Genomic DNA, 11,344 nt, shown 5'->3' with positions numbered 1-11,344 from the left:
TCAATATATATTGAATCGCATGTTGGCTTTGCACGTTCCACATGCTAATAAATTAAAAAATAATGCTATGAATTTTTGTAGCGGAATTAATGCTTCACATCAATATACTAATCTAGATACCGTCAATAATTTAGGCATTATCCCTCATTTGACTGTTTTGTTGGCCACAGACCAAGATCTGTGACATATGTGGACACGAACCAGATATTACCAACTCTTGCATCACTTTGATGAGGTCATCAGAATGCTGTCCCCAAGTAAAAATGTTGTCACTTAGTTAGCATCATGCTTACAAGTTTAGAGCAGCGTGCCCCCAAAGCTTCGTCTTCCACCTATTTTCTTACCCGCCGTTTCATAAAAACTTTTTTGCAGCGTTATATTTTTTTCTACACTCCCGTTGCAACGCACGGGCATTTATGCTAGTGTTTTCCAACGAACGAACTTGTGTTGGATGGTTAGGAGCAGCGGCGGAGACGCATGAGGGCTGGCTGCTTCGTTGATTGTAGCATTTTACTATGGTTACAGTGCTACATTACGCTTCAGTAGACGAAGGCTGCCTGGGTCGGCCTAGGACGTGGCCAATTCCTGGTGCCGCCACTGGTTAGGAGGACCGTGATATCCCTAACCCAACAGTGTTCAAGTCCCGGTGCGCGTTATTTATTCGTGGATTTATTTTAGGATTACCGGCACGTTCAGTGGAAGGAGACATTTCGTCGAGTACGAGGCGTCTTTGGTGGCTTCGTCAATCTCAAGATGATAAAGCTGGTTTGGTCTCTCGGAGGTGCTAATAGGGGTAGGGTGTGCGAGTATGTTCATAGAGATGAGTGTATGCGCATATATATGAGAGCCTGCGTTTGTACTGTGTTAAAAAAATGTAATCTTTTCCTTGCTTTTTAATCCTGTAACTAACTCTTGTGTATACTAATTTTCTTTTCCCATCTATAATCTATAGGAGCACCTGTCTTTCACGTGAAGAAACAATGTTTACTCATCGTTTTAGTGGGAACAACTCACTTGGTATTGATCTTCGGTAGAAGTGTTGCCGTTGTTGCGATGAAGCCCCATCTCTAAGTAAGGATATCTGGGTGATGAGGACTTGTCGGCAAAGATTGAAACAAAACGGCTTGTTTTAGACAGTACAAATTGAAAAAAAAACTAAAGTTTACAAATGGTAGTTCACCATAACCCCTGTTTTTTTGTTTTTGTTTTTTTTCTCTCCGAAAACCCACTGTTTTTTTTTTTTTTGCAAGACACCATATACCAACGAAGAGGGGAGAGGGACCAAGAGTGGAACACTCAAGATGCAGCCCAAGTCCAGCGATTGTTGGGAAAAAAAAGAATATTTCAAAGGAATTACAAGTTCCTGCGAAGGAGTCATCCGTGATAAATAAGACAAGATCTCATACGAGAAAATGTTTATTAATTTCGTTCCATCATTATCGTTATATGATGCCAATTCATGATGAACTGAAAAACCCCCTTAAAATGGAAATAAAATTAAGAAATTAAGCGGCACTCTACAATCAATATCAGTTGCAAACATAGCCACCAGTGAATACACCGATAAAAGAAATAAATGCGCGTAAGTATATGAGCATCCACGATTATATGTATGAACCAATGCAATCAAGCAAGCAAGCGATCATAGTCCCGAGTTAACCATGCATGCACTTTGCACTACCCCGATGGTTGAGTCGATGATTATTTGTTGACTGCGTAGCACTTGCTCCTGATCTCGCCCTGTTCTCCGGTGAGCACGCCGATGTTGCCCATCTTGACCATGGACTCGGCGAAGTCGCGGAAGAACTCGGCGGCGAAGAGGCCGGTGGCCTGGCGCTCGACGTATGCCCTGGTGGTCGGGTGTTCCAGGAGCGCGGAGTCGGAGTGTAGGATTCCTCTGCGCTTTGCCACGAGGCGGTAGTAGCCGGCGTCGAAGGTGAGGAAGCTGCCGGGGTCCATCTCCGCGAGCGTGGTGTTGTCGGCGAGGCTCCGGCACTGGGACCTCAGCCTGGCCACGTATGCGGCGTCCAGTGCTGGGTCGACGTCGGCGGGGTTGTTGGCGCCGGTGAAGTTGTACAGCCGGTCCGTGAAGGACACGCAGCGCGCGGTGCCGAGCGTGTGGCCGCCGGAGAGCACGACGATGTCCTTGGCGTCGAGGCCCTTGGCGGCGAACATCTTGGAGAGGCGTGTGAAGTTGGAGGTGGGCGGGGGAAGCTGGTTTGTCTCGTTAGCGATGGAGACGCGGCCGTCCCTCCGGCCGAGCGCGACGGGCCACGTGGGGCCTCCTGCGAGCACGACGGCGTCGCGGGCCATGAGGGCGAGCACGTCGGCGCAGGACACGGTGTTAGGGCAGGCGGACTGGAGCCTGTCCTTGACGCGCTGCACGGCGCCGAAGCCGCGGAGGCTCTTGTTGGGCGGCGCGTCCTTCTCTGCTGGGCTATTGGCGACGTCGGTGGAGTCGATCAGCACGGAAGCGTCGCATCCCCGGACGAAGCAGTCGTGGAAGTGGAGGCGGAGGAAGGGTCCGGCGAGCGTGGGCGCCTCCTTGAGGATCCCGAGCATCTCCTGCCGGACGATCTCCTCCACGTGCGGGCACGTCTTGCTGTAGAAGCCCACGTCCAGCTGAGCCACGGCGGAGGCCGTAGACAACAGCAGGAGCAGCGCGCCGGCCAGCATTGTGCCGCTGCGACTGCTGAGAGACCTTGAGGAGGCCATGGTTGCTGGAGTTGCTTGCTAAGTTATGGCTAGAGGGAGAGAGCGGGAGATTGTTACTTTGCCTGTGTGCCTCCGGGATGGCCGACGCTTTATATAGTGTCTACGTACAAATTAGGATTGGGATTAGTGAAGAGTTCGCAATTAGCTTATTCTTAGTGGTTGACGTGCAGTGTAATGGTAGTAAGTACGTAGGGCATGCAGCTTTGTATGGCTGGTTCAGCTGTGCCCGGGGATGATTAAGCAGTACGTTGACGTCTACTGTTTCATCAACCTTCTGTGTCTTTGGTCGGTGTGTGTTCACCTGTCACACGTTGGACCTTGCTACGTACTCGGAGCACCTAGCTAAGCACACTGAAGTGCCGATCAGTGATTGATACGAAGATTATTCAATTCTTGTAGGAATGTGTTGGGAAGGCGCCGGGAATCATTTGAGGGATCATTTGTGGTAAGAGGTAACTAACTGGAGTTATTATTTTAGTCCAAGTAATTTTAACCTGGTCCCTCTTATTTAAGTTTTCACATTAGAGATAAGAGTAATATATAATAGATCTACGCCGTTAATTTTATTAGATAGTGGGTCGGAGTAACTCTTACCTCAACCGATTTGTAATCCATCTGCTAGTTAAATCGATACTACGACTGCAGAGTGCAACACAGGATACTAGCAGCTAGCTAAACTTTAGTGTTATGTAAAAACAACATAGTTGAGAGCATATCTTGCCCACGAAAAAAGAGAGAGAGCATCCCTAAGCCCTCAAATATATTCGACCGGCGCCACTTCTAAGGATATACCCCCCCCCCCCCCCCCCACCCCTCACACACGGTCGGACCGTATCCACACTAGCAATGCCTGTGGCACCAATCTGTAGCCTCCATCGCTGACACCCCACAGCCTCCGCTACTCCTCCCGCCCCACTTCGATTCGATCATCGGTCGCTGCCGTCACCGGAATCGACCCATATCCCCACCGCCGCCGCCTTGATCTCATGGAAGAATAAACCATCCAAAACAAAGCCGATGGATAGCAAACATGACGTAGAGCACCCCTCGAGGAGGTAGGCGACGCTGTTAACGCGGCAAGACCGACGAGCTTTGTCGGTGGCTGGTAAGCTTCATCGTCGACTGGGGAGTTCGGTCTGGGGTGAATTGTCCTCCTCGGAGCCCCGCCGTCTACTGCCGGCCACTCCTAGCTTCGACATCGGCTCAACGCCGCATGCCAAGGCTCTCACCTCCTCCGCCCTCAAAGTTCTCGATGAATTGCGTAGGTGCATTTGTTTAGCTATTTTATTATGTTTTGCTGTTTTTGCAACCAATTTTTTTGTGAAAAGCATTAGATCTATTATAAAAGTTCATAGGAAGTAAAAGGCATCTCAAACATGATAAAAATTACATCGAGATTCTGAGACTACCGAACATTCACCACAACTGCCAGAATGAGCCACTGAAGCGGCGCTGTCACCGCTCTCCTATCGAAGCCGCTTTAACCTGCTTGTTGTTGACAACCGGGAAGTCTTCGTGCACGTTCCCTAAGGACAACGCCCTGGAGCCGCAGTCGTCGGTGTTGAACCCTTGCATAGATCTGAAGCACCTGACACCAAATCTTGCTATATGACGAGAAAACCTAACCTCACCGCCCCAAAGCGAGGAGAGGAATCTACGCCGGAGCTCCGTCGACTACGTCCAAACAAACAAACTCAAGGAGGTTCGAAGCCCGAAAGATAAAGTCGAAGAAGAAGCACCGCCATCCGCCCGAGCGCCGCACCTACGAGTATACCTGGCCATACGCCGGGCTTCGGGCCGGGCCTAGCCAAGCCTGACGCAAAAAACCTAGGCCCGGGCCCGGCCCGGCCATCGAGCATGTTTTCTAGGCCCGAGCCCGACTCGAACACGTAAAATCCCGTCGGGCTCCGGGCCGGCCCGACCCGACCTTCAGAAAAGTGCAAAAACGACGGGCCCGGGCCCGAGCCCGGCCCGGGAGCAGCGTCGGGTCGGGCCGGGCTTCCCATGGCCAGGTATACCTACGAGGAATAAAAAAAATCCTAGCCTAAACTACTAACCGGAGTAGAGGCACTGGGATTCTCCTCCCTGCCATCAGCCGCCGGAGCGGCCGGTAGAGAGGAAGTGAATCCACGGTCTCGCCGGCGAAGTTTGGAGGGGATAGTTTTCCCTAGCCATCTTGTGTTAGGTGAGGAAAACGAGAGGCCAGTTTGCAACTAAATTTGAATATTATGCATAGTGTAGATGAAGAGGTTGAGGGAGAGGTTCTTCGACGACTCTTTGTCGGACTAGGAGGAAGAAGACGATGACGATTCTGATGGCTATTGTCATGATTGTTACCAACTTTCAGTGACCGAGACCAGGATCACAGTTAGGTCATTTATACATCAATCAAGATAGATTGGAGGGTCATGTCAAGCTGATGAAGAATTACTTCATTTGGACCCTTATGTGTGTTTCAATTTGAATAATTTGATTTTTAAACATTAAACATGTAATGTTCGTGAATTTGTGAACTTTTATTATCAATTTGGATTTAGTAAGTGTGAAATCCAAAGTTGATAATAAAAGTTCACAATTCACAAACATTACAAGTTGAAATAAGGTATGTAAACAAAAACTCAGAAGAATTGACGAAGTTCTTTTTAAGGAGTTAAGATTTGAGGGTTCGGCTAGGAATCGTTTTTCATTTAACTCTTCAAATATAGGGAGTCAAGGTATAAACGGCCATTCAAGGGGCCAAATTATAAGGAATCAGTTAGAGATGCTCTCAGGGAAGGGTGAGGTACGTTCAGTTTTTGGTGCCTTGTATACTGAAGATCAAAGGGCTCAAATGATAGGAAAGGGTTAGAGATGTTGAAAGGCTTGGCGTATACAGTAGGAAGCGTATATATCTTCTTGTATTTTCTTTTCACATTTTCCAGTCGAGAATAAATACATGGCAGAAAAGAAACGAGTCTACCAGAGAGCTACGTAGCAGCGAGCTTGCCAGTAGCATAAGGAAGGTATGCCCCAGAAACTGCAATGCTTGTAGTAAGGTTTTCATGGTTGGTAGCTGGCAAGTTTCAGTCACTGCCAAAGGGTGAAAACTCAACCACACGAATGCACGCATGGCGACACGGAGATCGGTCGACTACGGTGAGATTGATCTCCGTGGCTAGCCGGCCGGTCGGCCGGACCGTAGCTTCGAAGGGAACAAACTAACACTTCTGGAAATTATATGGAGAGTTTTGGGACCAACTGAAATGTAGATTTTCTTCAGAAAAGAAAGGATCGAGATATAGGTGTGGGTCGCTTCTAGGTGCACGTTGCTTCCAAGGCAACAAATACTCGCAACATCCCAGGGCGTGCTACAGATGCTTAGTCGCTGTTTGGGTTGGTGGCCTTGCCGTTGCTCCTGGCTGTTGCTCTGCTCGGCTCAGAAACGATCCGACTCACTGTCAGGTTCGATTGGCATGGTGTTAAGGATCGTGTTACATGGATGGGAGAGACTGCATCATCGAGTGGATTTTACTGCTAGCTGTTACTCGTATTAGGGCTCTCCCAATGCATGTTTTTTAACATGGTTTTATAAGTATTTTGCTGATATGTTATAGTAGCAGTTAATGAAGAGAGAAAGGGGGATTCCAATGCACAGCTGCTTAGATGGATGCTAAGTGCATTAAAAAAATTAGCAACTAAAATTTCCAATGCATAGGTGCTTAGTTTGTTGTTGCCAAGCTTCTTTCAATTAATTGTTTAACAACTAAACTCTTCCGTGCATAAGACAAACTTCTTTCAATTAATGCCTTTTTTGAGACCGTCTTTAATTATTGATAAAATTAATAGTATATGAGATGTATAATATAAAAACTACATCATTGGAACCTTCTTTCACGTAAGAATTTGACGGTATACTTTGTGTAACTTGCATGTCATATCACCCGGAAAAAAACTTGTATGTCATATATTATTGCTGTAACATGTGGTCAAAGCCAGTCTCGGAAGACGCATTAGACCCTATATATGGATAGAGGGAGTAAGTGTTTTGCCTAGGTCCATGTGCTTGATATTGGTTCTTTCTGAGTCACTAAACTCCTCTCTCTCTCTCTTATTTTAACTTCATTGCCAATTTTTTTTGCCTATGTGGCAATGCTTAGCCAAGTAGTTCTTTTTAATAAGACAAAGAAGACGTTGTCACGTTTGACCGCGGGTGGACTATGTCTGCTAACCATCTAACCAATGCTTATTCTCAATAGGTCACGTTTGACCGCGGGTGGACTATGTCTGCTGACCATCTAACCAATGCTTATTCTCAATAGACTCGCTCCATCACACGCATATTGATACTAGATATTTTCTCAGATCTACTTCAAATTATTCAAGGATTTCTTTTTGAAACAAAAGTTTCACCCTGCTTTATAGTATAACGCAACAAACCAACCATCCATACAAACAAGAGTTCAAAGTAAAATGTAGAAACTTAATAAAAGGTAGTTGCTGGAGGCACGAGCTTAACAATAAGCCCATGCAACCACAACATTAAGGAACGGGAGAGTCTGGTGACGAGAGCTGCTGCAGCAATGCATGGCCCAATAGAGTTGCCATGACCTCCTTGTTCTACTGCTTTCTCAGTACATTTCGTTGTTGCAAAAAAACCCCGCATAGTTTGAGTATCGCACCAGTGGTTAGTCCGATATGGATACGCTCAATGAGAAGTTTGTTTTTGATAGTCCAAACCGTCCAAGAGAGCGCGTGGAAGCCCACCCACAACATGCGATCTGTGCAATAGAAGATACCACAATGGTATCGTACATGTCAGAGAAGTTTGGGGGTACTAACTGCAACCGGCGACCTCTTGGAGACAGCTCCAGAGTAACTGCGTGTTTGCTAAAAAAAAACAAGATGTGGTTGATATCTTCTTCAAGGTCGTTCTGCTTACATGCTTGATCTTAGGAAGGAAGTCTTCCCCCCTAATTAATAAGATGACAAACAAAGATCTTAATTTTCAAGCAAAGTCGCACCCGCCATAACGCGTTCAGCTGGATGGGGCTACGCTAGCAAAGAGTGTGTGATGTAGCGATCTAGTCGAGAGTCTACAGAAGGTTCCAAATATGCATGGGATAACTGAACTCTTTCTCCTAGATTGCTGCTGAAGACATGGCCCTATCTTAGGCGGCCCAGGAGAAATGCCGCTGGAGATGGGCTGAAATGGAACAATCATTAGTGATGTTGGCTTTCCTCTGATCGGGCTACTTTTAGCTCAGTATAGTGCATGAAATTAAACCTTTCACTTTCCATATTATGCAGTAGTGATGGCAACCACCACAAATATGATTTGTTGGCCCACCTAACATGGCATGTTTTATATTAGATCAATTTTACTTTAAAGAAATATTCTTGCATTTCAAAAGAATTCCCGTGACGTTTCAAAAACTGTTCATACAATGTGTGAAAAATGTTTGCGTATTTTAAAACATGTTTATTTCCATTTGAAAAATCTACCTGACATTGAAATAAATATTCTCGCATTTCAACCAAATGCTTGTGACATTTAAAACATATTTATGCAATGTTTAGGAAAAAACATTATTACCATTAAAAATGTGCCAACAAATATTTTGGAAAATGCTACCATGTATTTAAAAAGTGTTCAAAACATGTATTTTTCTAAAAAACTGTGCATCATGTATTTAAATTCATTTCCAATGTGTATTAAAAAATGTTTCATGTGTGCATTAGAAATGTACACTGTGTAATGAGAAAAAGTAGAGATATGTTATAAAGAAAATTGATAAAAACTGACAAAAAAGTAAATGAAGAAAACCAAGAAAGAAAAAAAATGATAGTATAACGAAAAAAAACAAACCCAAAGAAGCCGGTGAAAACCAAAAGAAAATCAAAGTATAATAAGGAAAAAAACTAAAAAAGCTGAAGAAGAAACAAAAAAACAAAAAAAAACAGGAAGGAACACAGTAGCGATCAGACCCAACAAACGAACGCACGCGTTAGGCTGGCCATACGCGCGCTATGGGGCGGTGCGGGCAAGACGAATGCTATAATCGCCATAAGTGCGATATAACATTCGAATGCTCTTATATTTTTTTATGAAGGTATTAATTTTTTATCAAGCAAGGAGTTGACGAGCCTGTTTAGTTTCAAAACAAAATGTTGATCAGTCCCTTAATCGACAAACATACAAAAACACCCTGTTTGGATCATGGGGTTAGAGCTAGTTTGGGTTAGTTGGAGGCTCAAATAACTCAAAAGTATCCAAACAGGGAGGGAGGGTTAGAGTGGGTTAGTTTCATCTAACCCAACTATCCCGGTGAAGAAGTGTTTATTTGAGTTAGAGTGGGTTAGAAAATAACTCTAACTCTAACTGTGTTAGAGTATCCAAACAGGGCCAAAGAAAACGTACAGTATCCAGCGCCGCAAAGCACAGAATTAGCAGCTCATTTATAAGTTTGATTTTTCAAGTGGTCCTAAATAATCCAATTCACCTCCCCTATCTCGAATATTCCCCTTACAATGACAGAGGCGATCGAGCTGCGCTGGTAATGGTCCGCACGCAAGGCATGTTTGCTATGTTTGTCGACGGTCATGGCGAGCACGAACCGTGCCCTGCAAGGTCAACTCAACATTTCCATCACACATCGATCCATATTGCACCTTGGATCGCCATATAAATGCACCCACGATCAACCAGGATCTTCATCCTTCCATCCATCCATCCATTTCCTCGGGTCTTCTGCCATGGCTTCCACCACGTTCTTGATCTTGGTTGCGGCGGCGAGCCTCCTGGCCAGCTTTGCGCAGGCCGATTTGCAGTACGGTTACTACAACACGACGTGCCCAGGCGTGGAGGAACTTGTGCGCACCGAGCTTGAGGCCATCTTCGCCGACGACTCCACCCTCCGTGCCGGCCTCCTCCGCCTCCACTTCCACGACTGCTTCGTCCGGGGCTGCGACGCCTCCCTCATGCTCAACTCCCACAATGGCACCGCTGAGAAGCACGCCGACCCCAACCTTACCGTGCGCGGCTACGAGGCCATCGAGGCTATCAAGAAGGTGGTGGAGAAAGCATGCCCCCTCGTCGTCTCCTGCGCAGACATCATGGCCATGGCCGCGCGCGACGCCGTCAATTTTGTACGTACTCCTTGCCGCTGTTACTAGTACTCCATTGATTATGAAATTGCTCTGCTCATCATAAGCTGTCGTGGTGCAGAGCACTGGGCCACGCTACGAGGTGGAGACCGGGCGCCGCGACGGGAACGTCTCCATGTTGGAGGAGGCCCTCACCAACCTGCCACCGGCCGACGGCAACGTCACCGTGCTCACCCAGTACTTCGCCGTCAAGAACCTCACCATGAAGGACATGGTCGTCCTCTCCGGTACGAAAGAATCATTCATAACTCGATCGCGCTGTCCTTTGTCTCCGATGACCTGACTGAACATGGCATACAATGCATGGATGCAGCGGCGCACACGATTGGAGTGACGCACTGCTCGTCCTTCTCCAAGCGGCTCTACAACTTCACTGGAGCCGACGACCAGGACCCCTCGCTGGACCCGGCGTACGGGAAGACGCTGACGACCAAGTGCCCAACGGATAAGATGGCGAGCGTGGTGCCCATGGACGAGGTGACGGTGGAGAAGTTCGACCTGGGATACTACGAGTCCGTATACAATCACCGGGCGGTGCTGCGCTCCGACGCCGCGCTGCTGGAGGACAGTCTCACCGGCGCCTACGTGGCGCTCATGAACAACGCCTCCTCTCTCGACGTCTTCTTCGCCGACTTCGCCGTCGCCATGATCAACATGGGCAGGGCTGGCGTTCTCACCGGCACCCAAGGCGAGATCAGAGAGACCTGCGGCGTCTACGTCGACTGATGATCGATCGTGAATCAAAATTCAATCTGACAATTTATTCTGACCAAGCATTTTGTAGTCCCTTGTTTGAGGATGATACGGTGAGGCTACCCATGGCTTTACAACAGGATTTCAATTTCAGAAGGATTCTTGTTTGGACTATCAAATCATGCCCTCATCCTCCAAACCACGGTTTTCCACAACCACAAGCAGCGCAAGTTCAAGTTCAAACTTGGTTGGCTGCTCCGTCATGGCTTTCATAATATGGTCAAAGAGGTGTGAGAGAAACATGTTGCCGGTCTTACTTCAAAACACAAATGTAATTATAAAACACGTGCAATACGTAAATTCCTTGGTGGTTGGGCTAGGCATACTGTGGGTATTCTCAAAAAGAAAAAGGTTCATCTCATGCCTATTATTAACGATTTAAAAGTCTTCACAGAGGTTTGGCCGCATGAAATTGAAATTAAGAGTTGTCGGCGTTCGGGGAACGGGGGTCCCAGACTTGTCTGCCTGCGGCCCGCAGCGTGGCTCCACCAGCGGCTCCGTACAATCCATCTTCACCAGCAAATATTCAAGAGCCTCGCGAGGCGGACGACGCAATACCTCCTCAGGGGCGGCCTCACCAGGCTGGCTTGCGAGGGGCGGAGAGATCAAGGCGAGGAGCACCTCACGAGGCTTCTGTGATGCAAGCCATGACGACTGGAGCCAGGCGGGCGTCAGCGCACGCAGTGTTCTCATTTTCTCTTTGGTGCTAAAGGGGCAAGCGCAGACGAGGAGT

General features: G+C 47.2%; 2 protein-coding genes across 2 annotated transcripts; one reads left to right on the top strand and one right to left on the bottom strand.

The window, feature by feature from the left end:
- Positions 1-1,388: 1,388 nt before the first annotated feature.
- LOC125541614 (peroxidase 1) lies at positions 1,389-2,788 on the bottom strand. Its single transcript, XM_048704978.2, has one exon. It carries the CDS (start codon positions 2,713-2,715, stop codon positions 1,702-1,704), a length of 1,014 nt encoding a protein of 337 aa, XP_048560935.1. The 5' UTR covers positions 2,716-2,788; the 3' UTR covers positions 1,389-1,701.
- Positions 2,789-9,394: 6,606 nt separating this feature from the next.
- LOC125541615 (peroxidase 1) lies at positions 9,395-10,924 on the top strand. The gene is made up of 3 exons (XM_048704979.2): positions 9,395-9,840; positions 9,920-10,085; positions 10,172-10,924. Exons 1-3 carry the CDS (start codon positions 9,448-9,450, stop codon positions 10,582-10,584), a joined length of 972 nt encoding a protein of 323 aa, XP_048560936.2. The 5' UTR covers positions 9,395-9,447; the 3' UTR covers positions 10,585-10,924.
- The last annotated feature ends 420 nt before the right edge of the window (positions 10,925-11,344 follow it).

Source organism: Triticum urartu, chromosome 2A (genome assembly GCF_056163025.1).
Source record: "Triticum urartu cultivar PI428250 chromosome 2A, HENAU_Tu73, whole genome shotgun sequence".
NCBI classification, from domain to species: Eukaryota; Viridiplantae; Streptophyta; class Magnoliopsida; order Poales; family Poaceae; genus Triticum; species Triticum urartu.
The sequence above is the reverse complement of the archived record's forward strand: the minus strand, read 5'-3'. Positions and strand labels throughout refer to the sequence as shown.

Excerpts from the sequence above, each read along its gene's own strand:
- LOC125541614 (XM_048704978.2), bottom strand. The coding sequence starts at position 2,715 with ATGGCCTCCTCAAGGTCTCTCAGCAGTCGCAGCGGCACAATGCTGGCC.
- LOC125541615 (XM_048704979.2), top strand. The coding sequence starts at position 9,448 with ATGGCTTCCACCACGTTCTTGATCTTGGTTGCGGCGGCGAGCCTCCTG. Across the intron at positions 9,841-9,919 it reads CGCGCGACGCCGTCAATTTT|AGCACTGGGCCACGCTACGA; the intron begins GTACGTACTCCT and ends GTCGTGGTGCAG. Across the intron at positions 10,086-10,171 it reads GGACATGGTCGTCCTCTCCG|CGGCGCACACGATTGGAGTG; the intron begins GTACGAAAGAAT and ends GCATGGATGCAG.